The sequence below is a fragment of the Peromyscus maniculatus genome, chromosome 5, assembly GCF_049852395.1.
Source record: "Peromyscus maniculatus bairdii isolate BWxNUB_F1_BW_parent chromosome 5, HU_Pman_BW_mat_3.1, whole genome shotgun sequence".
Lineage (NCBI taxonomy): Eukaryota > Metazoa > Chordata > Mammalia > Rodentia > Cricetidae > Peromyscus > Peromyscus maniculatus.
The window spans coordinates 105642068-105667971 of NC_134856.1; the positions used below are offsets into that span (position 1 = coordinate 105642068).

The 25904-nt window shown below is 44.1% G+C and overlaps 1 protein-coding gene across 23 annotated transcripts in view; it reads right to left on the reverse strand.

Annotated features, from left to right (window-relative positions):
* Nucleotides 1–25904, reverse strand: part of Carmil1 (capping protein regulator and myosin 1 linker 1) — a 293644-nt gene that overhangs the window by 96936 nt on the left and 170804 nt on the right. For all 23 annotated transcript variants that reach the window (XM_042278284.2, XM_076573044.1, XM_076573046.1 and 20 more), the window contains 4 exons: nucleotides 11863–11949; nucleotides 6103–6206; nucleotides 3183–3260; nucleotides 2983–3059 (listed from right to left, as the gene is read on the reverse strand). In XM_042278284.2, the coding sequence (XP_042134218.2) occupies nucleotides 2983–3059; nucleotides 3183–3260; nucleotides 6103–6206; nucleotides 11863–11949 (346 nt within the window). The remainder of the gene's footprint in view (nucleotides 1–2982; nucleotides 3060–3182; nucleotides 3261–6102; nucleotides 6207–11862; nucleotides 11950–25904) is intronic.

A 25904-nucleotide genomic window follows, 5' to 3' on the forward strand; every position in this document is an offset into this window, starting at 1 on the left:
GCAGCGGTGGGGCGGGGCGCACTGAAGCTGCATTGGGCAGTGTGCCTTAGTGACGGTTCATTTGCTTGTGTGCCTCTTGGTTTTTTCCTGTACCAGACACTGAACCTACGACTCCATGCACGAGAAGTAAGCCCTCTACCACTGAGTCACAGAGCCAGCTCTGTGTTTTGAGACAGTCTCATGCACCCCAGGCTGCTCTTAAATTTACTATAAAGCTAAAGACAACCCCAAACTCCTCAGCTCCTGTCTCCACCTCCCAAATGCTGGGGTGACAGGAATACATCACCACAGCCAGTTTTGTTTTGAAATCATCTTACTATGCACCCAATGCTGGCCAGACAGGGAGATTCCATGAGATGGCGACCTGAGGTGGAACCGAGGAACAGCTCGACTACACGGCATCAAGCCTGGAGGACGAAGAGCCCACTTGTCCACTACAGCCACACTGTAAACCTCATCACTTCAGGCCAAACATTAGAATAAAGACAAGTGGAAAATGAAGTGACTGGAGAGTGCTTCCTCTTGCTACATCAGTCAAAACTGGATCAAGCCATACTGCTGAGTCAAACCCGTACTATAATGGTTTGCAAAGGAACAAGCCTCAAGCACCCACAGGGAGGGTACAGGCTTGGCTCAGTCCACTCGCTAAGAATTGGGAACGACTCAGCAGCATGAAGCACTTAGCTGAAGCCCATGATGCCACTTAGAGGACTGCAAGTCATACAGAGGGCAGCGGGCACCTCAGGGGTCTAGGTCCACCACATAATATGCAACAGCATTTAGTGTGTGCCGAGAGAGGTCTTTCAAAACCTGTGATACTTGAGAGCTTTAAAAGCAACGTCTTGAAAACGTGACGATCTCCAGCTCTTTGGGAAGGAAAATGTAAGCCACAAAATCTTTACCTGAGAAGAGAAAAGGCCAACTAGGAATAAGCAGGATTCTGGTCAGATATTTCAGAGAGCTGTTTCCAGATGGTAGAGTCTGTCCGCTTGTACAGTTCTGTTTATTTTGCAGTAAGTAAATGTGGTTTACATTGCTGTTTTGAAATCCTTCTATTTCTGTTCTCCTGCTTTGGAGTTGCTTGAACATTCCCTAATATTCACTTCCCTTTATAAGAGACAGTGACCTGTTACCACTGCAGTGACAGGTGGCTTCGCCCTGTGAGCCTCTGTGGCCAGTGGAATGCGAAAGGACCCGATGTGACTCTCAGAAAGCAGCTTTCTGAGCCAGGGCACACACTGACAGGCCCATCCTGTCCTCTGTTACATCTTCCAGATAAAGGATGCTTCCTCCCAGGCTGAAGGTGACAATGGTCGGCCCACATGGGGCACTCAGAACTACGAAATCATTTGTGAACAAAATCTGACGAGCCTGGCTAACAATCTGTGCCTCAATACAAACTCACTAATTTTAACAGATTAACCAAGGGCTTTCCAGGAGTCTATCCAAGGAAGGTGCCGAGTATTAACGGTTTAATCATAATCTTTCATCCGGATGACAAGACAATGTGTTAGCACCGTTCTGTTACATGCAAAGAACAGCGCCACTGAGGACCAGTTACAGCAGAATTCACAGCGACTGAACTCAAAAGAGCTGATTATACAAAAACCTTTGTAAGAGGAGCTGTCATCCTGTAATTCAGTTCCTCAGTCAATTACAGGTCTGTCAAAGTGAGGCTTCGTGACCTGCCTCCAAACATATACGACAGGACAGCCCGGGTGAACACTCTCTCACCATGCTGTCTCCCAGACTTTGACATCTCTAACTACACTCTATTGAGGGATTGGAAGCATAGTTTTGGTATGTAAAGGCTCATGTTTCTCTCTCTCTGTTTTGTTCTGTTTGCTTGTTTGAGACAGGGGCCGATGTAGTCTTGGCTATTCTCAAACTCACCATGTGACTGAGGATCACCTTGAACTCTCAACTCTCCTGCCTCCACCATCTAGGAATATGGGCATGTGCCACCATATGGGAAATGTCCATATCACTCTTGAATAATGGACCCAAAGTATTTGGAAATATATATTGACATGTTTGCAGGGCATGGTATAGAATAAAGCATGCCACCAAGCTGAATTTTCCAAATAAGTCAAGTTATTTTCTTGAATATAGAAAGCTTTTAAAAGATTAGCTAGTAAATATGGAGAAAGCACTACTCTTATGTGGTTCTGCAGATCATTAAAGAGTATAATGTGTAAAATACAATCGATGCCATGTGTTCATGATCCTGCATGGCGAGGGTTGAACCTGACTAATGCACAGAATGGCCATGGATGCCGCACCTGGGAGGCACAAGCACTTTTCATCACTCACTCCTTGCAAAGTGGCCAATGTTTATGAATCCTTGCTGCTTCTAATGCACTGTGTCAGCAGGCCTAAGTCTGGAACTGAGATGTAAGTAGAACTGAGATGCTATAATCAGCCCTCCCCTCCTGCAAACACAGTCAGGAGCCCCAGAGTGACCTCTCTTCTTGGTTTCCAGAGGTTGTTCATATTTACTTCTAACTTCCTCCCTGAGAAGAAGACGTAGACATTTTTAAAAGGGGTTTTACTATATTAGAGAGTACCTGTCCACATATGTGAATCCATGCACATATATGCAGTTCATATAAGCAGGCTAGTGTTGTAGACAAAGCCCTTAACTTGTGTTTTAGTTAAAAGACACAGCAACAACAACAACAACAAATAAAATCTTTAACTTTCAAGGCCCAAAACTTACAGCTATGATTTAAGACCATCTTTCATGTACAACATTTAGTTCCCAAGCCAGGTATGATGGTCTACAAGGCTGTAATCCAGGCTCTTGGGAGGCCAAGGCAGGAATATTGACATGAGTTTGAAGCCAGGCTACAGTGTGAAACTCTGTCTCAAACAACAACAACAAATTCTCTTCCCATCACTCACTCTACATTCACTATCCTCACGCCTCTTCCCGGAAGAAGAGATGCCAAGACAGCCACGGCAGCAGGGGGACAGCCGTACCTGTGAGAGAAGACCGATCTGGAGAGATTGAGCACAGCGAGACACTGAAGGCACCCCCGGAGAAGAGCACTGCACACCTGAGGAAGAACCGGAGTTATCATTTCCACATAATTCTAGGTCGGTGAGAATATTTCACCCGAAGAGACAGGGTGTGTCAAAGGAGGCATGCTGAGAGCCGGAGGGGCAGACAAAGGCATTACCATGTCCAGAGAACATTCTGTATTAGATAAATCCAGATGAACAATGGTGTTGGGCTGCGCCAGAAAATTGTACATGTGCTGGAAAGAAACAGAAGAGTGATGTTAGGCTCTAGAAAGACACCGCCATGCAAGCTGATGCTTCAGTACAGTCAGCCACGTGCCCCTGACCTTCCTGACTGCTCCTCAGAATGTCTGCAGACTTGTTGTTATCCTAGCTCCTTCCTTAAGAGCGAAAACCCAAAGGGCACTTAAAGAGAAACTGCACAGGCAAAAAACCATGGCCACGAGGAATCTTACCGACATACACCCCTCTTTTACATTGGCTGTTTTCTTGATTAGTTCAATCTTTGTTGCATAATCTGAGCACGGCTAACTGACTTTAACTCCTTAGTCTGAAAGAGCACCTGGACTGCAGTCACCCTATCAAAATTCGAGTCACTCAAAGTGTTAGAAAAGTGCTGTTTGAATTTGAACCATGGATGGTCTCAGACTATGTTCTCTTCTCCCCAGTATAATGATTTTTCCACCTTTAGGGACTTCTAAAACTCTAACAAGATTGTTCTGAGGAAACTATTAGGAAAACAAAACCAAAAGAACTCAAAATTTAAGTACTGCTAAAATTCCTGGTTTGGGGACACCACAATGCCCAAAATTTCCTTACCTCCCACAACCATGCATGGGCATGAAAACAATGAAATAAATCCCTTTAATGTCCTTAATTCCCAGTGTAAACAGGACCCCAGGTGACAACCTTGACTTCTCCTCTGCTCCCCTGGGTGAGGCTGATGCTACAGAGGCTCCTTCCTGAGCTAACACTCACTAAATGCTGCAGTGTGACTCTATGGTACTTCAGAAAGTTCCTCTGCAGCCAGGAGTTCAAAAGAACACAGAACAAAGACTGCAGATGCAGGACTAACCAGAGGCCCAGAAAGGATGACATGGTGGCAAGGTCTGCTTCAGCAGAAACGTCTTGCCTTCCTTTACATGAAATCCCCCTGGCTCTGGCTCCAGCTCCCCGACCTTCCTTAAGGCCAGTTTATTTTGGTGTGGTTTTGCTTCCTTCTACCAGGTGGGGGAGCTCTTCCTCCCTGAAGTAGTGATGGGGCCCTTTCCATGTGGCTTTCCCAGAAAGCAGAGAGCCAGGAGTCTTTGCACCTGCTGAGGACTCCAGAACCTTGGTGTGTCCCTGGCTGGGAGCCCAAGTTCACTCAGCCCCTCCACTGCACTCCCCTGTACCCAGAGGCAAACTGGAACAAGCTGTACCCCTGGACCAGGAAATGTGGAGCTATTCTGTTGTCTGAGATCTTTATTCATGTTCCTATTATAGATGAGTCTTATAATTTAACTCCAGCCTCTTCTTCCTGTTTGCCTTTGCTTTTGTTTCAATTATTTTAAAATATTTACTCATTTATTTTATGAGTATGCACATGAGTGTATGTATGTGTGTGTGCACATGAGTGTATGTATGTGTATAAGCACACGAGTGTATGCATGTGTACCATATCCATGCACACAGGGACCCACAGGGATAAGAAGAGGGCATCCGATCCCCTGGAACTAGAGTTACAGGTGGCTGTGAGCTGCCATGTGGGTGCTGAGATCTGAACCCAGGTCCTCTGCAAGAGTAGTGAGCACTCTAACCACTGAACCATCTCTGCAGCCCCTATTTTATTTTTTGAGACTGGGTTTTACACTGTAACTCAGGGTGGCCTGGAACTTATAACTTTATAACTTATAACTTTGTAACCCAGGCTAACCTCAATCTCATTGCAACCCCCCTGTCTCAGCCTCTTGAGTACTAGGAATGTGCTGCCACACCCAGCTTTCCACCTCGTTTACCCTCCACGGTGCCACCTGAAGGCTGTGGTCCTTCCCACGGAGCTCCTTGCTTTATCTTAGGAGGAGGTAGGTTTGAGGATCATTACAGAAGTGGACACCAGAATGACAAAGGGAGGTCAAAAGGCAGTAGGAAACAAGCTCTGTTAAAATGATTTCAACTGGGAGGGGAGGGGAGCTCAATTAAATAAGCACATCCACAAAAAGCTTTCATTTTGCATTCCCTCGCCTTCTAGGTAAAGTAAAACAATGGAAATGAGAACAAGTTCCAGTGTTTCTCATCTCTGTGGAGTAGTAGTATACACATGAAGGCCCTTTCCAAACACCCGTGGTCTGCATGCCCTGTTGTCAACAGTAAACTCCAGCATGGGAACCAGAAGGGACCCTTTACCATGTAATGAACTCATAACCAACCCCACACACACCAGGAAGATCTGTCAAACATTTATATTTCTATTCAAGTGCATAAAACATGCTGTTAGAATTGAGGGGAATTTTATCCAACCATCTATCTATCTATCTATCTATCTATCTATCTATCTATCTATCTATTTTTATTTTGGCCTTCAAAATCAAACTCTAATGAGTAGCTCCTGATTACTTTTATCTTATTTATGGAATAGTCTGTGACTAGGGTTATCCTAATGCCCCTTTAGTAGCAACATAAATAAACAAACAAAAGCTGGGCGCCTGGCTCGTATCCTCCATCTCAACACTGAAGAGACTGGATTAGGACAATCACCTTGAGGCAGAGCCCAGCGTTCTGATACATAGTGGGTTCTAGACTTCTCTCAAAACAAACAAACAGCACTAGTATCCCAACAACGCTATTGGATGATGAAACCATTTCCAAAAAGGATGTGAACCTCAGCACCATGAAGTGAAAGTGCAACTTGATTAAGACGAGAGGCCACATTCAATCAAGGCAGGTTCTGGAGCTGTCACACCATTCCACAAGCCTTTCACACGACCTTCCAGTGTGGTGATCAGAGTGTGGAAGAGGAACAAGCTGAACAGCGGGCTTAGAAGCGATCGATCGCAGGCTTTCTGAAAACGGCCCCTTAGAGAAGAGAGGAAAACTTACCGAGAGGTCATCTCCACGGAGAGCATTCCCTGAGAGGTCCAGGTGGGTGAGGGTAGAGGCAGTCAGAGGGTTGGCACTGAGAGACTGACAAAGGCTGTTCACCCCTGCAACGAGAGAGACCACCCATGCTCAGTGTCCACTCTAAGAAACAATGAGGCTCGTGAGTTTCCACAAACAGCAACATCGTCAAATCTACTTGCCAGGCCTGCAAGGCCAGAGCTCTGTCCTTGGAGGGGACCACTGGTTGTGGGTTCCGTGACAATCCCTCCGGGAAGCCACACTTCTCACAGACAAACTGCACTTTAGTCTTACAATTTATACAAGAACAGAAAGTGTTTTACTTTCAAGTCCCCGAGTGACGAAAGCCATCTGGCTGATGATTTTGAGCCTACATTTAATCCTACCAGATGATTGTTGACTTTGTGAATAGTACTTAAACGATACACATGCAAATATCAGTCATTCGGGCTACTTAAGTATTGGGAGCTTGATAGAGGAATATATTATTCTATTTAAGTGCATTTATGATCCAGGTAAAACTTGAAGTGGATTTTTAAACAGTGACATGAAATGCTCACAATGTGAAGGAATAAAAAAGAATAAACTGTTTCCTCTGGTTCTTGTTAGAAACAGGGTTTCAACTATGTATCCCAGAGTAAACTCAAACAAGAGGAAATCCTCCAGCCTCTGCCTCCTGGGGGTTAGGATGACAGAATAGACCACCATGCCTGGCTAAAATGAAAACTTGCATTTAACACACTATAAATTTTTTATATTCATGACAGAAATGGCTCAGGCTGAACTTAACTAAGCTGAGAGGTGATCATTCCAACGGGAACCTGTAAAAGACCCCTGAGCTCCAGGAAGACTGAACACTGGGGTATGGAAAAAGAGGAGACAGACGCATTGAGAAATATTTCAAACAGGTATAAAGAAGAACCCCTTGACTATGAACTCAACATTTATTGCTTATAACATGTAGTATTATACAAAGACACATTCTTTGTCCTCGAAGAATCTAGAGACCATCATGAAAAATGTTAAAATCCAGAACTAACAGTGCTACATACATACATACATGCATGCATACATACATACATACATACATACATACATACATACATACACACACACACACAGAAAGAGAGAGAGGGAAAGAATTTCAAAAATTCTTTATTGAAAGCCTAACATACAGTAGAAAGAGGTGTCTGAGGCTCAAAGACATCACCTGACAACATAGAGTGGCAGACACAGACAGAGCAGCGCAGGACTTTCTTCCCGGGGGCTCTGCATTTGTGGATTCAGCCAACCATCACAGAAATGTTCCAAAGTTTGGATTGTTTTGTTTTGTTTTAAAGTTACAGTTCATGCTGACATCAAGCACTAGGGAGGCTGACATAAAAGAGGATTGCCAAGAGTTTAACAAGCAACCTGAACTACGTTGCCTGAGGGACAGGCTACACAGGACCGCCTCCCAAAAAAGCCACCACAAATTTGAGCTATATTCTGAGACCCATCTCAAAAACCCAGAAACAAAAGAGGCCTATATATGAGCATATGCCAATGTTTTTCTAGGTCAGCATCCCCTAAGTGATACAATATATAGATGCGCTGGTTAAGGTTTTTTGTTGTTGTTGTTGTTGTTGTTGTTGTTTTGTTTTGTTTTGTTTTTTGTCAACTTGACACAAGCTAGAGCCATCTCGGAAGAAGGAATCTCAATCAAGAAAATGCCCCCATCAGAGTTCCTGTAGCTAAATCTGTAGGCCATTTTCTTGATCAATGATTGATGGTGCCACTCAACAGCAGGTGGTCCACAGAATTATAAGAAACCAGACTGAACAAGTCATGAAGAGCAAGCGAGCTGGCAGCACTTCTCCATGGTCTCTGCTTCAGTTCCTGCCTCGAGGTTCCTGCCTTGAATTCTATCTAGCCCTGGCTTCCTCTGATTATGGACTGTAATCTATAAGCTAAATAAAACTTTTCCTACCTAAGTGGGTTTTGATTAGTGTTTTATCACAGCAATAGAAAACAAACTAAGATAATGACTATTTACACAGACTTAAATTATAGCACGTACTCTAAATAATCTAGAGATGACCTAATACATACAACAAGATGTGTGGGTTATATGCAAAGGTTATGCCACTTTATATAAGGGACTTGGCACATGGAGCGGGAGATGTTGGAACCAATCTCTAATATCCCACAGACCCTGGGGACAGCCATCCTCAGGATCCAGTGAGGCAGCTGCCACCAGCCACACAAGGACCAAGAGCATCCAATGCAAGGAGGTGAACTTAACTGTTTCACAGATAGAACCTGCAGTATCATCCCAGAGCAACCCTCTATAACATATATGTATATATGATATAGAATCTATATGAATGCATGAATTGCCAACATCCTTTCTTTTATCCTGTCATCCAGATTCATCTTTTTGTGTGTGTGCACATCCTTGTGTGTATGGGGGAGGGAGGGATGTGTTCATGTGGAGGCCATTAGTCAGCCTTAGGAGCTATCCACCTAGTTTGTTGAAACAGGATATCATACTGACCTGGGGCTCACCAATTAGGTTAAGCTGACCAGTTAATGAACCCCAGGGATTCACCTCTCTCCTCCTCAGTGCTAGATGACAAGTATCTGCCACCAGGTCTGTATTTTGCTTTGTTTTTTTGTTTTGTTTTGTTTTGTTTTTTCCATGTGGGTTCTGAAGATCAAGATCTAAACTTCACACTAATAAGGAAAGTGCTTTGCTTTCTCCCCAGTCATTTCTCCAGCCCTCAGTGGTCACCATTCTCTTTTTAATGGAATGACTGAGCCTAAGATATATGGAGAATACCAGACTCTCATCAAGAAAATCATTTATAAAGTCATGTATGTAAGTGAAGTATTATAAAACCCAATAAATTCCAAACTGAGAAGACCAAATTAATCCTGACAGCAAAGAGCCCCTTGGCAAGTGTAGGTGCCTGGCAAGTAGCCAGCCTCTGACTAGACTCCAGAGAGACCCCGTTACCAGCCCAGCTTCATGCTCCTAAAGCAGAAGCCCCTGGCCCCCACCCCAGCCCATGTTTCACACGAGACCTGTATTAATAAGCTCGGGAATGGCAGGAAGTCACACACGATAGCACTGGAGAAATTCGGGGCTCTTACGACCCAAACACAGCACAGATTGGCATGCCATCCTCGGCTCTGGTTAGTGTGGGATTCTGACCAGGCTTCGTATTCATGATTGGAGAGTTTACAGCTGGAAGTGGGGCTCCAGATGGTCCTGCCTTGACATCATCTGCCAGCCAGCAGGATGCTAGTGTGAGTCCAGGAAGCCATCAAGCAGCGAGTGTCTGAGGTGAGTGAGAGTACATGTGGTTGGGGCCATGGGAGATTGTCAAAAGTCTGTCTTCTGTTATGGAACCATGAATATGCATGCTTTCTAGGAACTAAAACATGCCACAGTTAGGAGAAGCTTCAAACTGCCATTTAAAAACTCTAAACCTTTCAGAACCTGCATATATGCCTTGAAGAGACCAGTATTTTTTAGACTGAACAGTTCAAGATACATGTCTCAAAGGGACAATTTATGATTCTCTGGATCCTATTTTATAAAACAATACTGATTCCCAAAGCACACATTTTCATACAGACACTTGATTATATGAAGGAGACAAGTCGGAAAACACTAGTTATGACGGTTTCAGTCACCGGATGTCCTCAGCCAAGGACATAAAGAACCTTTTATTGCCAGTACAGTCACCGACTCCTGCCTCTCCGGAGAGGCAGGACAGGAGTGGGGACAGGCCACCTCAGAACCCAAGCCCGTCCTGCAAAGGACAGAGGGTCACTGGAGCCCTCTATTTGTTTTACCATAACTAACAAATACAGGAACCCGGGTGCATATTAGTATATGTAGAGAACTTCCATACATTAAGAAAACCTATTTAGCCCTGTAATTAGAAAACTGCCCAAGAATGTCCGGTAGCAACATTCCAAGAAGATACAGAAAAGACTAAGGGAAAGTGGGGGGAATGGCCTAGGCCAGTGGTTCTCAACATGTGGGTCATGACCCCAAAAGACCGTTGGAAATTACAGTTATGAGGTAAAAGTGGAAATGATTTTCTGGTTGGGAGGTCACCACACCATGAGGAACTGTATTAAAGGGTCACAGCATTAGGAAGGCTGAAAAGCACCACTAGAGAAAAAGAGAATGCCGGGCGGCAGTGACGCACGCCTTTAATCCCAGAACTCAGGAAGCAGAGCCAGGCGGATCTCTGTGAGTTCCAGGCCAGCAAAGGTTTGGTGCCAGCCACTGTGAGGGTGATAATAAGAGTGACAATCATAACAGTGATGACGGTGACAATGAACGTGGTCGTGATGGTGATAGAGATAATGATGGTGATGCTGAGTGTGATGGTGAGTGTGACAATGATACCACGGTGACAGTGATCGTGTGAAGGTAGTGGCAACTGCTGGCAGTATTTATTAAAGTGCCTGAAGCTGTGCCATGTTTATCAATTCATTGAACACCACTACTGTGACAAAACAGCGATTCGTGTCTATCTCACTAGTCAATCGGGGAATAGAGACAAGGACGGCAGTTCCCAGGAAGTGGGAAAGCCAGGCTTCAACCACAGGTAGTATGAACCGACTGATGGACAGCAGCAGAGAATGCCACTTAAGAAATGGCAAGTTGTTCAATTCTAGAAGCCTCCTTGAACCCCACAATGGCACAGGCATCGTGCCAGGAACTGAAGATTCAGACACAAGAGCAGCACGGACCCCAGGGGACCCATTCTCATAGAAAGGACACAGCACTGAGACAGTAACACCCCGGGTGTGATCCATAAACAGACAGAGGGAGAGGCAAGGGACCCGGTGGTCTCAGGAGTGGGGAGTCTGTCGAAGCAGAGTCCCCCACGGATGACGACTGTGTCGGGTTCGCTGGAGCTCTGTGAATATCTGGAGACGAAAGGATGTTCGGGCACCAAGCAGAGCATGGAGACAAATTAAGAGGGAGTGTGGGGGGCGGGATTTTCCGAGACTGTTAAAAGCTGCTGCTGGACACAGCAACAAAAGGCAGAGGTTTGACAAGGAGTGACAAGATAAATGACAGGGACAGGAGGGAGTCAGACCTGAGAGAAAAAGAAACCATTTCTGAGAAGAGAAACTAGAATTGGGGGGCTATGGTGGGGACTCAGTAGCAAGCCCCAGGGCCTCGGTGTGGAGTAGACATCCGCTCTGACAGCTGGAGAAGGCAACATCTTTTGCCAAAAATGAACCAAGAGCAGGCGCCTCCAGGAAGTTACGAGGCCAGAAGCAGCCAGCCTGTGAGCACTCCCTGGCTCAAAGCTTAAACAATTAGGACTGCATGTAAATTTAAAAATTGTTTTCTACAAAGAAGCCATCTAAATTTAGATTATTAAATTTGAATTGTACAATATCTTTACCTTAAAACTGCCATCGTCATATAACTTGTCCATTTTAATCAACAACATAGCAGAGTAATAGCTAGTCAAAAGCAACAGGTATGGGCTGGAGAGATGGCTCAGAGGTTAAGAGCACTGACTGCTCTTCCAGAGGTCCTGAGTTCAATTCCCAGCAACCACATGGTGGCTCACAACCATCTGTAATGGGATCTAGTGCCCTCTTCTGGCCTGTAGTCATACATGCTGTATACATAATAAATAAATAAATCTTTAAAAAAAAAAAAAAGCAACAGGTATAACAATTGGAGACACAATATGGAGCACATCATGCGTACTGTACCTTTAGGTGACAATGAGGTTTTAGAAAGGTTTAAATGCTTCAATCCCTTTGGGAGTTTGGCAAATTGAATGCTTAAGGAGGACACACCTGAGAAAGGAAAACAGATTGTTAGAATTTCAAGTACTCAGAAGCATGACTGTTTTACAACGTGTGAAAATTAAGTAGGAGTTCAGGAAAGTGGATGTCCTTTTCTGTCTGAAGTTAGGGCTGCTTTTGTGGCCATTCTCTGTCCTGGCCCCCTTCCTCGTGTGCTACCCACTGAGCTGAGAAGCGGCAGGGGCTATGCGTACAAACAGTGTCTAAATCTTTATCCTTACATACCCCAGTCACCATGCTGTTCACAGCAAATCCATGGCCAGCGAACTGACTCCGTCAGTGAGTGCCTAATATGCAGGCCCCAGGGACTGAGTTTGAGCCCCAGGGACTGCATTTTCAAAAAGCCAGACACAGTGGCACACGCCTATCATCCCACCACTGAACAGGCAGAGATGGTGGATTCCTGAGGCTTGTGGCCCAGTCTCGCCAAATAGACAAGTTTTAAATAAAAGTAAGAGCTCCAACCTCAAACACAGTAGACAATGTCACTGGAGGCTGGAGGTGGACCTCTGGCCTCCACAACACAGGCACACCCATGTGCACGCTGGCACATGCACGCATATGTGCACCCACATAAAGACACACACATATGAATATAAAATAATGAACAAATAAGCATGTGCTCTTCAAGCGGCTTCAGGTTGCTGGTGACCTGTTACCAGCTGGGATATGTTCTCAGAGGTCAGTAAACAAGTTCTCCTAAACCAAAGTCTTCAATCCAAGCAGCCATAAAGAACTGTTGTCCCTCTGTCTCTCTGTCCCTCTGTCTCTGTGTCCCTGTCCCTCTGTCTCTGTCTGTCTCTGTCTGTCTGTTTCTTCTCCTGGGTAAATAAGACACAACTCCTCTAGGAAGGGAGAGGAAGACCCTTCCTCATCTCTGTAACCTCTGTCTTAATGAGCTGATTTCTCTTTGGAATGAACAGATGCAATTTCATTATTGTCAAGAGCAGGGTCATTTTAACTACTCAAGTAACAGCTCTGCTATTACCAGATGAATTCTGGTACTTAATTAGCTTATGGCTAACAACCTCAAACAGAGAGCTGGGTTTTGAGGCTCAAGATACCTCACAAAGAAATTCTCCTATTTAAAATTAGGTGTCTTGTACAGTTCACAGCAAGTGTCGGGGACTGGAAATACTAGTTCACTCACTCAGGAACTGCAAGGAACTAAGTGTTCTTGTAAATAGAAATAAGGAACAGATGAGCATGTGCCCTTTCTAAAGTCCTTCAAGCAGCCTCAGACTGCAGGTGAACGATGCTCCCCATAGGAACTGTAAACGAAGAAAAAACCCAGTGCCACACATGAGGAACCTCTACTTGAGTAGCAGGTCAGAGGAGTCCAGGTGCTAGGCCATTGCTGTTGCCCTTGGTTACCTCTCAGAGTTGAGATAAGTACCCACTGCCAAAAACACTACACTCTTCAGGCACAGAAGTAGAAGATTCAAACTAGAGCAAACCTGAAAACCTCTAACTTGCCAAGGGAGGGAAGCAATCAATGGTTTTTATCCAGCTGACCATCAATGAACTAAAAAACAAAGCCCAGCTCGGCAAGATAGCCCTAAAGGTACAATGGCGGAACTCATCTTGGTGGCACCCAACAACTGTCTAATTAGACTTAGGGCCCACTCGACAGGAGGAAAATGGTGCCTGGGACTAAAAACCTAACCAACTACTTGAGGCCAATCAGGTCATGAATCTTAAACGAGAGCCTGCTACTGCCATTTTAATAGGCCACCATTGCCAGCTGCATTCTAAATTTTGTCGTTATACCAACAGATAAGTACAGCTCTCCCACATCGGAGCTTCTCTTCACAGCAAATGCACATCATTACAGAAAACCTCAACAGGTCATAATGCAACACAACTCCTGCACCTAAGGCACAAGAAACACTGCACAAGAGGGAGCAGAAAGACTGTAAGAGCCAGAGGAGCAGAATGTGCGCTGTGAGATGTGCCTCTAGAAATGATTGGGATGCCACACTCATAATACCGCAACAATATGGCTGACTAACCAAACCTGAACAATGATGGTATCAATATATATCTTAACAGAAGAGAAAAATCTCATGGGATCCCACCATTAGACAAAAAAACTACAGGCAGCTGATGACTGCTGAAAGAGAGAGAATTAGCTTCTTCAAGGGATGAGTCCCTTAACTGGTTATTCAATACAAAGTGGCCAACCCTGATAGCATATACACACGAGCTACACTAACCAGACTCAGCAGGTTGTATTTATATATTTATGCATGTATGTATATATGTGTAATGATAATAAAAATACACAATCAATTGGGGAGGGCAAGAAAGAAGGAAAGTGATATAATCATTTAATTTAAAAAAATTAATTTCAAAGATTGCATAGGAATATAAATGTTATAAATATTCAAAAGTCAAAAAAGGACAGGAGAGGGGAGAAGGGAGTAGGAGGGAAGAGGGAGGGGAGGCTGTGGTTGGGATGTAAAATAAATAAATAAATAAATTTTTTAAAAAGTAAAAAATGGCTTATCTGAATAAAAATATGAGATGCTAAGAGACATATCTACACATGTGTGTTTAAAAGCCAAAAATGGAAAAATGTAAAAAATACACCAAAATCACAAACTCAAACAAACATTGTGTAGTTGTAATAAAATAAGTTAGATTTCCAAAGTATCACCAGAGATAAGTGTGACATTTCACCAATGAAGAGGCTATAATTATTCTAGTCTGTATGCTCTGACCAGCATTCTGAAAATCTATTAAATGAGTCTGACAGAAATGAAAACACATGCATTCCTACACATAGGCACACACATATACAGACAGAAATCTTTTCTCCAAAGAGCACTTTGAGCATACATGCACCAGTGGTGACCATAAGTTAAGTCAAAAAGTGTATCTTAATAGTGCAATATTACTTAAATAATGAGAATGGAAGGAACTATTCTCTAACTTCAATGCTGTATGTTTTCTAAATGTTACTAATACTGTGAGATAAAACTAGAAGCTTGATAGAAAAGTAATCAGGAGATCTCCAGATACCTAAAACTTAAGCAGTATAAAAAACATAACAAATGAAGCCTGAAAAATATTGAGTAGAAGAAAAATTATGATGCCAACATTCATGAAATACAATTGAATCATTAGTCATATAAAGCTATTAAAATTTAATGAAGGTAGTTCTTCAAAAACCTAATAGAATTAATAAATTCCACAAAGACTAGTTTAAAGGAGACTATCAGTGAATGCTTATAGACACTACACACACAAGCAAAGGCAAAAATACGCTACGCTTAAAAATTATTTTAGAAAAAGTGGACAAACTCCTTAGGAAAGACACAAGTAAAGCTCGTGTAGGAAGAAATAGTTTAGCCCTTCAAGAACACACATCTGCAACTATTCCAGTGCTGGCGATTGGAGTCAGGGCCTTGCACAAGCTGAGCAAGTGCCTACCACTGCACTACACACTAGTCCCCAAGAATTGAAATCTCTAAAATCCTCTCCACAAAGAGAACCAAAAGCCACGAAGTACATTATGAGTTCTTGCTATCTAAGTCATTATTTATAAAATTCTGTTACTTATGAGCAACTGCATTAACCTACCAAAACAGGTGTCAGAGGACAGGCATCATTTCCCAGTGGTGGGGGCAGGAGACACAAACCCTACAGGTAATGTGTAGCATGAGTAGAGCTCCTTTTTCTTGCTCTTGGCAGTGGCTGCATTGGAATATTCACTTTGCAAACACTCATTACAATGTAAATATGGTGCTATAGTAGCTATGGGGCTTGAATGAAGGACCTGGTGCCTAAAATAGTGCCATTGGGAGTGGTGTAGCCTCTGAAAGATGGGGCTTTCTGGAGGCTGCTTATGTCATTAGGGATATGTCTTTCAAGGGGACTGCGCAATTCTGGTCTCTTTCTCTTTCTTCCCTCACTAGTGTTGTTCTGACACAAGATCCATCCACAATGCAGTACCTGAGGACAGGCCCAGAGGAAAAGTGCCAATCCACTGTGAAGTGGAGCCCGCAGAACTGTGAGGCCTGAGCAAGACTCTTCTCCTTCCACTCAGCTGTGAGTGTAATACTTGAGGGGTTACAGTAGCCTGGCACAGCTGGGGTTTAATGGGCTTTTTTGAATGTTCTTTGTCTTTCCATGAGAGAATTTATTTCAAAAAATAGAAAACAAGTGTGGCGGCACATACCTGTAATCACAACACTCAAGAGACTGAGGCAGGAGGACTGTGAGTTTGGATCTAGCCTGGGCTGCATAATGAGATCTTATCTCAAAAAAAAAAAATGGGGGGAAGAATGGGAATGCCAGACTCTCATTTTTAAATTGACAAGTGGTAGTTTGAATAGGAACAGCCCCCAGAGACTCATGTGTTTGAATGCTTGGCCCATAGGAAGTGGCACTATTAGGAGATGCCTTGTTGGAGGAAGTGCATCACTGTGGAGGTGGGCTTTGAGGTCTTATATGCTCAAGCCACTCCCAGTGTGACAGTTCACTTCCTATTGCCTGTGGATCAAGATATAGAACTCTCACCACCTTCTCCAGCACCATGTCTGCCTGTGTGCCGCCATGTCCTGCCATGATAATAATGAACTAAATCTCTGAAACTAAACCAGCACCAGTGAAATGTTTTCCTTTATAAGAGTTGCTGTGGTCATGGTGTCTCTTCATATCAGTAGAAACCCTAATTAAGACAACTGGCATCAACACTGCCCACTCTTGATCCTTTTCCAATATATGATTTTTTTACTTAGCAAAATGCATTCTGTGACATTTTAACACTCTATCCTTAAAGCCACATTCTGTATCTTCAAATCACTGAAAGCACTGTAGCTGGGACAGACAGGGATCCTGGCAGTCCCAAGCCAAGTGTTGGGATCAGAATGGCTCTGACCCCTCTAAGATTGCCCCCACCTCCCTTGTTCTGAGTGCGCTGAGGTCAGGCTGTTCTGTGGATGTTTTGCTGCTTGGTATATCTCGTGGTTTGGCAGCTGTGGCTTCCTGGAGCATGCTGACCATTCCTTGACCCTGGATGAATAGAACAGAATTGATAAACAATTCTGTTTGTTCCTCCTGAAAGGGTATATAAGATGGGGAAGAAAGAATAAAAGGGTCCTGATGCTTGCAACTTGACTAGTGTGTGCTGTGTTCATCCTGACTTCCCTCGCCAGGTTTCGGGCCCAATTGCTGTGCAGGCATGGCAAATGGAGGTCCCACCAAGATCTGGAAATAGAGGTTTGAAGGATGGGGTCGCTCCTGGGATAGCAAACGGAAAGAACTGGGGATAATTAAGGTACATACCATGGGGAATGCTACAAGTAAATCTCAGATGGCCACTGAAATCACCAAGGTTTTAAAACAGCAAGGAACAGAAATTAAGGGAAATACCCCAGCTGCATTTGTTACAGTTGTTGCAGAAGTCAGTCCTTGGTTTTTAACAGGAGGGGGATTGAATATCCCTAATTGGGAACAAGTGAAACAGGACTTACAAAGGGCCCTTCATGAGAGGGGCCCAGATAACTTACCTATATCTACATTTTCCTTATGGAGATTAGTTAAAGATGCCTTGCTAACAGAGAAAGTTAAAGTACAAGAACAATTAGCTGAGGCTACTAGACTTTTTAATGAGGCTCAAGAGGAAGAAACTAAGAAATCTTTAAGCACTGTTGATGAGAAACCAGACGTGTTATGGGACATGGAGACCGAGTTGTCAGAATCAGAAGGAGAGGACTCTGAGGAGAGATTAAAGCAAGAAATCAAGGAGTTAAAGAAAAAATTAAAATAATATAAAGTGAAACCAAAAGTCAGTTCAGGCAAAGAGGACGCTGTCGGCACTCAGCCGTCTGCACCACCTCTACCTCCGGCCTGTGAGGAGGAGGATTGGAAATGGCCAAATGTAAAGGAGTGTTGAGGAGTAACCTTCCAAAAATCAGGTGCCCATGCATTTCCGGCCATAGAGACAGATGAGAAATGCTGCTTCTGATGTATCAAGTGAAGCCAGAGACAGTGTATGGGAGTCTGGTAAAAAAAAAAAAATCCCCCAGTGCTGATGCCTGTAGGGATACATAGCCCTATCTTCCTTCTGTTTATGCTAGTGGTTGGACTATGGGCCGTCCGTCGGCTCGTATACCTATGGATAAAACTTTAATGATTCTATTCCATCTCATCCTGACTTTTGAGGAGTCTGTTAAAGTCAATTATTCTTCTGGGAAAAATTTTAGCATTTCCTCCTTTCCCTGTTTATTATACTGAGGCGGGAAGGGGTGCTTTATTAAAATTGTTATGTTCAGAATTGCATGCAGCCTTAGCAGTTGCTGGCTTGATGATGAAGAATTCCTGCTGCCATTCTGATGCCGATGGAAGCATCTTCTCAGTTTCCTGTCCAATTGCATAGAATAAGGAGAGGTTTTGGAATCACTGCTGCCATTGTTACTGCCATTGCTGTTTCTGTTGTTGCTGCTGCTACTGCAGGAATTGCCCTTTCTCAAAATCCCCAGCAAGCTGATGTGGTGAAAAGAGTCTCTAATGCTTTGGACATTCAAAATCAGATAAATGGACATGTACATTCTGGACTGCCAACACTTAATCAACAGATGGTGTTGGTACAAGAACAATTTGATTTCTTATGGACTCAACAACATTCGACCTGCTCTCAGATGTACATATCTATGTGTGTGACCCTGGGGAGGGTTGTTGATGCCTCTCATGAAGTTTGGAGGCTGAGTGGGTATGTTTCAGGGTCCTTGGGTATGACATTTGTGGATTTTGCTGTGCAGCTTTTTTATGCCATACAGGCCATTGATGATGCCGGCGTTGTTCCAATTTCGGATATTGGATGGTGGGGTTGGGTGGCTCAGGTTGGAGGCTGGTTTCAAAAATGGTCAGGATCGCTTGCTATGGCAACCCTAGGACGTCTTGGAATCGGGGTATGCTTCTGGGCCCTCTGCCAACTTAAAACGCAATGCAGGTGTCTCCCGACAGGCCCCGCTAGCTGTCTCAGTACACACTGAATCCACGCAAGTCCTGTGGATTCAGAAGCTTGATAAGCGGTAACCAGAGACGGGTAACTTCCTAGGATAGCATGGGCGCCTAAGACAGGAAGTATGGAGGGCACTTTCCTATGACGGGTAAGTTCATGCAATTGCCGTGCAGGCGCGGCACCAAGCAATACCACAAAGCTCACTGTTCTGCTTCAGGGAAAGGTTTGCCTAATGTAACTCCGGCAGGGGAGTTTGCCCAAGCAAAGCTGTTAGAGCTTTACTCAGATCCCCTGGAGTGTTACAGTTCGGCTCTGCCCGGCCCCCTCCAATCTGGCTCCTCTGAAAGTTGTTTCTTCTCTGCTCCACTCTGGTGAAAGAAGGTCTTCACCCAAATCTCATTCAAGAGATTTATTGGGAGGGAGGAATCCGGGAGGGTGGCTGCCTCTGCCACGGTGAAAAGGCCGCAGCAAACTGAATAGGCACAGGGCTTATACAGGGCTTCTTTGAGTTGCAGTTTTTCCAGGATGGAGATTTTCAGGGCTGGAATTGGTCAGATTTCAATCCCTGAGCTTGGACAAGCTCAGCGATTGGCTGGATTTCATGCTCAGGCATTGGTTGGTTTTCCTGCTCAGTGATTGGTTGGTTTTTGTGCTAAGTTGGTCAAGGGCAGGGTATGTTTCATCGGCTCTGGTTTCAGGGCCAAATTATGTTTCTTTCACTGGTCCTTTTTAACCCTTTGCTTCTGGTTTCAGGAATGAATTGGCTCTGGTCTCAGGGTCAGGGTGTGTTTCTTTGGATCTGGTTTCAGGGCCAAAGTATGTTTCTTTGGCTGGACTTTTTACTCTACAGTCACTTTGAAAGTAATACCTCTCAGGACAAAATTTATCTGCTAGACATTAGCATTAAACCTAAGTTTTGCTGTATTTGGGTTGATTTCAGTTACTTTAACTTTTTTCTTTGAGGAGACACAGTTTTTAAACATTTAACGTGTGTGTGTGTGTGTGTGTGTGTGTGTGTGTAAAACATTTGACATCTGTGAATGCCCACACTCAAATCAAAGACAAAAATGGACCATATGCTTTAGGTATAGATGGAGTGTGTGCTTTACACAACCAGGCATACTCACACCTCTGTTTACTCATTACCTGTAAACACACTTTAAAAAGGAAGGTACCCCAAACCTAGCAGTATTTTCTTTTGAAATACTGCAAAGCAACTCAAAGCATCACAAGTGATAAATAGCAAACTCCTAAGTTTCAAATACATGCAAAGTCATGCTGTGTAGTTCTGAATTATTTTTCAATAGGTCTAAAAGCAAGGAGAATTATTAAAGGCAAATAAATAAAAGCAAAGATAAATATCTTTTTATGAAATTTTAGATAATTAATTAGAAACATATAATGGCTATGTAAGAAAATACATCATTAAAAACATTTTTCTCAAGTAGGCCAGACTGGCCTTGAACCCCCTCCTGGCCCCACCTGCAGAGTGTTGTGATCATAGACATTTGCCAAAACAGCTGTCTTTAAAACATAGTTTTATATCATAGAGGAGGAAGAGGTTATAATGAATTATTGTTCTGGATGGTTTAAAAACAAGAATTAAAAAAAAAAAACAAATACTGATTATAGTCCTTGTTAAAGCTGTTCCTGCCTTCCTTAGTGGAATGTGGCATCCATTAAGACAGTTTCTTCAACAAAATAAAGAGAAAGAAGGACAGAGGAAAAGAAGGAAGGGGAGAGAATAGAAGGAGAAAAAGACTATACATGTGTACATCCTTGTACACACACACACACACACACACACACACACACACACACACACACACACAAAGAGAAGTACGATGTATTTACCCTGAGGAAGAGAAGAGTGAGACACTGACCACGAGAGCTCCACAAGCTACCACACAAAAGCCCCCGCTTCGGCACAGTTCCGAAATAGAGTCTCAGCGGGTATGAGACTGTAGGTGTTGCCAGGAGACAGGGAAGAAACACAGATGCTCTGCACTGGCTGAAGCTGGTTTCCCGATGGCATAGGAGCAGAAAGTGATCACAAATGAACAAGGTCTTTACAGAAAGGACAGGGGACATGGTGAAACTTTGGGCCAAGACTATTCAATTCAACCATCTGAACTAAACAAAATAAAGCAAAGCCTCCAGAGCATTCCATGAGCATTACAACCGAGTCTACCACCTAAAGCCTCCATTGGAGATTTTATTACTGGATCTTCTTAGGATTTTTAAAAAGTATGTAGAAGATGTATTTTTCCCTTCGAAATGCAACTGTTCTGGCTTCCTCTACTTCAAAGCATTTTTATCTAATGAAAGAGTAATTATACAATATTTCATATGCTAATTTGCTGTCCATCATTATTAACTCCCATACACAGGAAAATTAAATTTGACATTGTAAATTTAACCCCATTAGTCACATGTGCACTTAAAAGCTTCCAACACCATATAGTTTCAACATTGGGCCACCCTGGTGTCACCGAGATTCACATGGTGAGAAATGGGATCAATAGGCCCTGACTAATCTAAAGCATTATGTTAATAAGCTAACAAAATTCTGCCTGCAGAGCTCAGCAACGTGGTAAGGAGAAATAAATGCAAGTCTTATTCTGTGTCTGTCACGAAGCATGTAGGGACCAGCATGGCTCCCACCCCTTGGAGAGCTGAAACAGGTTGACAGACATGATTTCAGAGCAGTCTGATTTGGAGAACCTACCTCAAAAAGGAAAACAAAACACAAATATATAGAGATAGGGACTCCAAAAATATCCAATCACATTAAAATTTAGAGATTTCAGAGCTGAAGAGATGGCTTACGATAGTTAGGAGCAATGGCTGCTTTTCCAGAGGAGCAAGTTTCAATTCCTAGCACACAGCTGTCTATACCTCCAGTTCCAAGGGATCAGATGCCCTCTTCTGGCCTCCATGGGCACCAGGCATGCACATGGTGCACAGACAGACATATGGGCAAAACACCCACACTCAAAAAATTTAAACCCAAAAAAGTCATAGATTTCTACCAATTCCTGTTGGAAAGTGGAGGAAAACTAAAACAGAGTTAATAACTGAATGAAATAAAATGAACTGTTTCTATTTTTTCAAATAAAAGAAAACCAGGTGTGGTGGCTCATGCCTGAAATCTAAGCACTCAAATGAGGAAAGCAGGAGGATGGTCATGAGAGATACCAGACCGGACCAGGGAGTGAGTTCAAGGGAAGCCTGGGCTGCAGGGGGAAAAGAAGGGTCACAGGGTTACAAGGTTATCAGGGCTTCAGGATCCCAGGGCAACAGACCTCCAAGGAAACAGGGCAACAAGGTTACAGGGCTACAGGGGAAACAGGGAAGTAGGGCAACCGGCAAATAGGACCACGGGGCGGCTACAGGACCACAGGGCTACTAGAGGACCACGGGACTGCTACAGGACCATGGGGCTCTGAGCAACAGGGCAAGGAGGGAAGAAGGAGAGAAAGAAAGGCTGAAAATAGAGGTTTTAGGAGAGAAGGGAAGAAAGAGAAAAAGAAAACAGATTAAGAAGAAAGAATTTGAAAGTTAAGGGATATTGGTGGGTGAAGAGGAAACGGACTCAACCTACCTACCTTTTTATGTTCTGAAATTCAGACCTATGACATTTAAAAAGTATTGTATTGCTCCACTCTACTTAACAATGAGGATATTAAACGTGATTAAAATGATCAATCAAAGAAAGCACTGTTTTATATCTGCCACAGAGAAACTTGACATTTGAATCAGAGCAATGGTTTAAGAAATGCCTTTGACATATAATGGAACAAACTAACCTGTTCAAACAGCACAGAACTGCTTAATTCTACCTCTGAAGGGGACCTGTATAGCCAGATTCAAACCTACCATGCACAGTACACTGATCCATTGACCTGAACAAGTGAGGCAGGAAATCACAGGGAGAGTCTGCACACACGGTCTCCTCCATCATTGTCCCAGACACCTAAAGATGCAACAGTTTCCTCGCCCTTAAGGCATGAGCGAGAATATCTGCACCACATCCTCTGTCATCAGGTAGAGGCAGGAAGCCTGGGGATTCCTGGATGCACAGCCACAGGCTGCTCTTACTCTGTGGACCATCTCCTCCTCCCCTTCTCAGAACATCCTCCTGGCAGGCATTCTCGTTATCGACTATTCTAAAGATGAGCCAGCTCCTGAGACATGAAGAAGTCAGGTGACCTGCCTGACACAACTCTGTCAACAGTTGGGAGGCCCAGAATCAAGCCCATGTACTACAACTTCAAACCTGATACACAGGGATAGGCAGGATCAGAAGCCCCCAAAGAGGTCAACAACAATCCCAAGAGCTATTTCAAATCAGAGCCACCAAGGATGGTCAGAAGATAAACACTGGGTACCTCGGGTCAACACTCGTAAAATAAACAGCATTAGGTGGGAATCTAAATCACCTTTAAGTTCAATAATCATACTTGGAATAAAATAAGGGAGGAAGATGAACCTGACCAAGCTGACATCATATGAACTGAACTGAGCTAGGTAGGTAGCTCATCCTAAAAAACGGAGGTAGGAGGATCGCTGAGAGGTTGAAGCCATCCTGGGCTACAGACTGAGACACAGTCTCAAAAAATCCAAAGGAATGCCATGATGAACCCATTACTTTTATGCTAGACTAAGGTTTTTTTTTTTATTAAAAACACATAAAATTATATAACTGGAAGTTCACCAGGAAGAGGAGACTGCCATACTTAGGGAAGAAGATGAAGTGAGCATCTTCACTGGCTTCCGGGAAAACATGTAACTTCAATTCAGGAAGCAAAAGCAGATGGGCAGTCAGCATCACAAAGTGACGGACAACACAAAGTTCTCATACCCATCACTGTGGAGCTCACTGTGGGGCCAGTAAACAAAGTCCTGTGAGAAGGAGGGTGTGATGGCTAGTGTATGGTCAACTTAACACAAGCTAGAGTCATCTGGGAAGATGGAACCCCAGGTGAGAAAATGATCCCCTCCAAATTGGCATGTAGGCAAGTCCACGGGACATTATCTTAATTGGTTATTGATATGGGAGGACCCAGCCCATTGTGGGTGGTGCCACCCCTGGGCCAGTGGTCTTGGGGTGCCATAAGAAAGCAGGCTGAGCTAGCCTTGGAGAGCAAACCAGGAAATAGCATGACTTGCTTCAGTTCCAGCCTCCATGCATGTACCTTGAGTTCTACCCCGACTTCTTTTGATAATGAGCCGTGATGTGGAAGTATAAGGCAAATAAACCCTTTCCTCTCAAAGTTGCTTATGCCTGGTGTTTTATCACAAAATAAAAGTCCTAATTAAAGACAGAAATTGGTACCAGGAGTGGGGTATTGCTATGAAAGACCTGGTGTTTCATAGCAGCATGGACAATGACTTTCCCATAGCTGCATAGATAGGGTCCCCTCTTTAGTACATCTCCCCCTCTATGTACTCTAACATCTCCCATGACCACAAGGCCATGTAATTGGGGTGAAACGATACAGTTAGCTGGGAGATGCAGAAGAGAGTGACCTAGATAAGGTGAGGGTCCAATAACTATTCTCCCTACATCCCTCCTTTTGTGAGACAATGTCAATAGCCCTATCTTGAAGGTCTCTTGTAAGCAGTCATAGCTGCTCTAAGGATGACGACAGCTGTTAGGTTGAAAGGATAACAGTACATAGCACCCTGTACCTCCCTCTGGTGTTTACATTCTTCTACACCCCCACCCATGTTCCCTGGGTCCTGGAGGAAGGTGGCATAGATAGGTGATTATTCTCCTCTGAAAGTTCATTGTTGACTCTTTCAAGGAAGTGTCAGTTAATCCCAGGAGTCAGCAGCTAAAGTGATACCAAAGTAAAATGTAAGCATGAAAAGATTCTCTTACTTGTATCTGTTGGTCCATTAGAAGAGCAATGTTTTGGTACAGTAGCATGGATTGGAGTCCCACCTTAGTTAGCTGTCCATAATCCAAGGACATTCTCCCTGAGCTGAACCCCTTATTCATCCTGGACAGTTCCATGGGGCCTCTGTGCATCTTCTCACCTCTGATAACGTGAATAGGACTGGCTCAACCTATGTGGCCAGGCCCAAGGCCAAAAGGGAATAGGGCAGTCCACAGGCCTGCTGCTTCCCAGGACCATGGCCCACTATCAGGGCTGCTCCAGATAGCCAGCCCTTGGATTCAGCAGACCCCTAGCTAGCCCTGTACTTCAGTTGCAGTTAGCCAATGCCTCTCCACAGGCCACACCAAGCTGCTGAGAGGGCCCCTAGATGGGCACACAAGCTGTATTTGGGGAGAAGGGGAGGAATGGACACAGCACACTCAGGAAGAAAGCTGCCAAGCCCTGGATCAAGAATAATCACTTTCACCTGCACAGCTCTAGTCCCTTATGTATCAGCTGACTCATGGCCTCTGATGCTCCTGGGGCCACCAGGAACCACAGCACACCCGGGCCCTACACATATCCTGCACCCTAAGTATTTTGAAAACAATAAATTCACAATGCTCTCCATTAGCCTGCAGAAGACCCTGGCCTTCTCATTAGGGAAGCAGCTGGGGGGGGAGGTACCACCCCTAGAGATCTTCCTCTATACCAGGGGTGCCCTCTGTGCCTCTCTGCTCTGTTTCTTTTACCCCTGTGGTGAACTGCTGGTCACGCTTTAAGGCCTTCCAAAGATTCCCCGGCACCACATCTGACCTTCTATCAATTTTGACTCTGTCTTCTGACTCACATTGGCTTCCAAGTGACTAGGAGAGGCCCCTCCGCTTGGCTTTCTGTTCTCCTACCTGCTCACAATTGCCAATGGGCATGACCTACATGTCTATATTACCTCAAAGAGATAATATAATGCCCACCATGGGGCTCAGAAATGTCCCCAGAGCTCCAGCCCTGCCTCGCCGTCCTCCATGAACTAACGTCTTTCTCTGTCCTAGAGGGACCTGCACACTGGCCATCAAACACTGCCTCCCCCA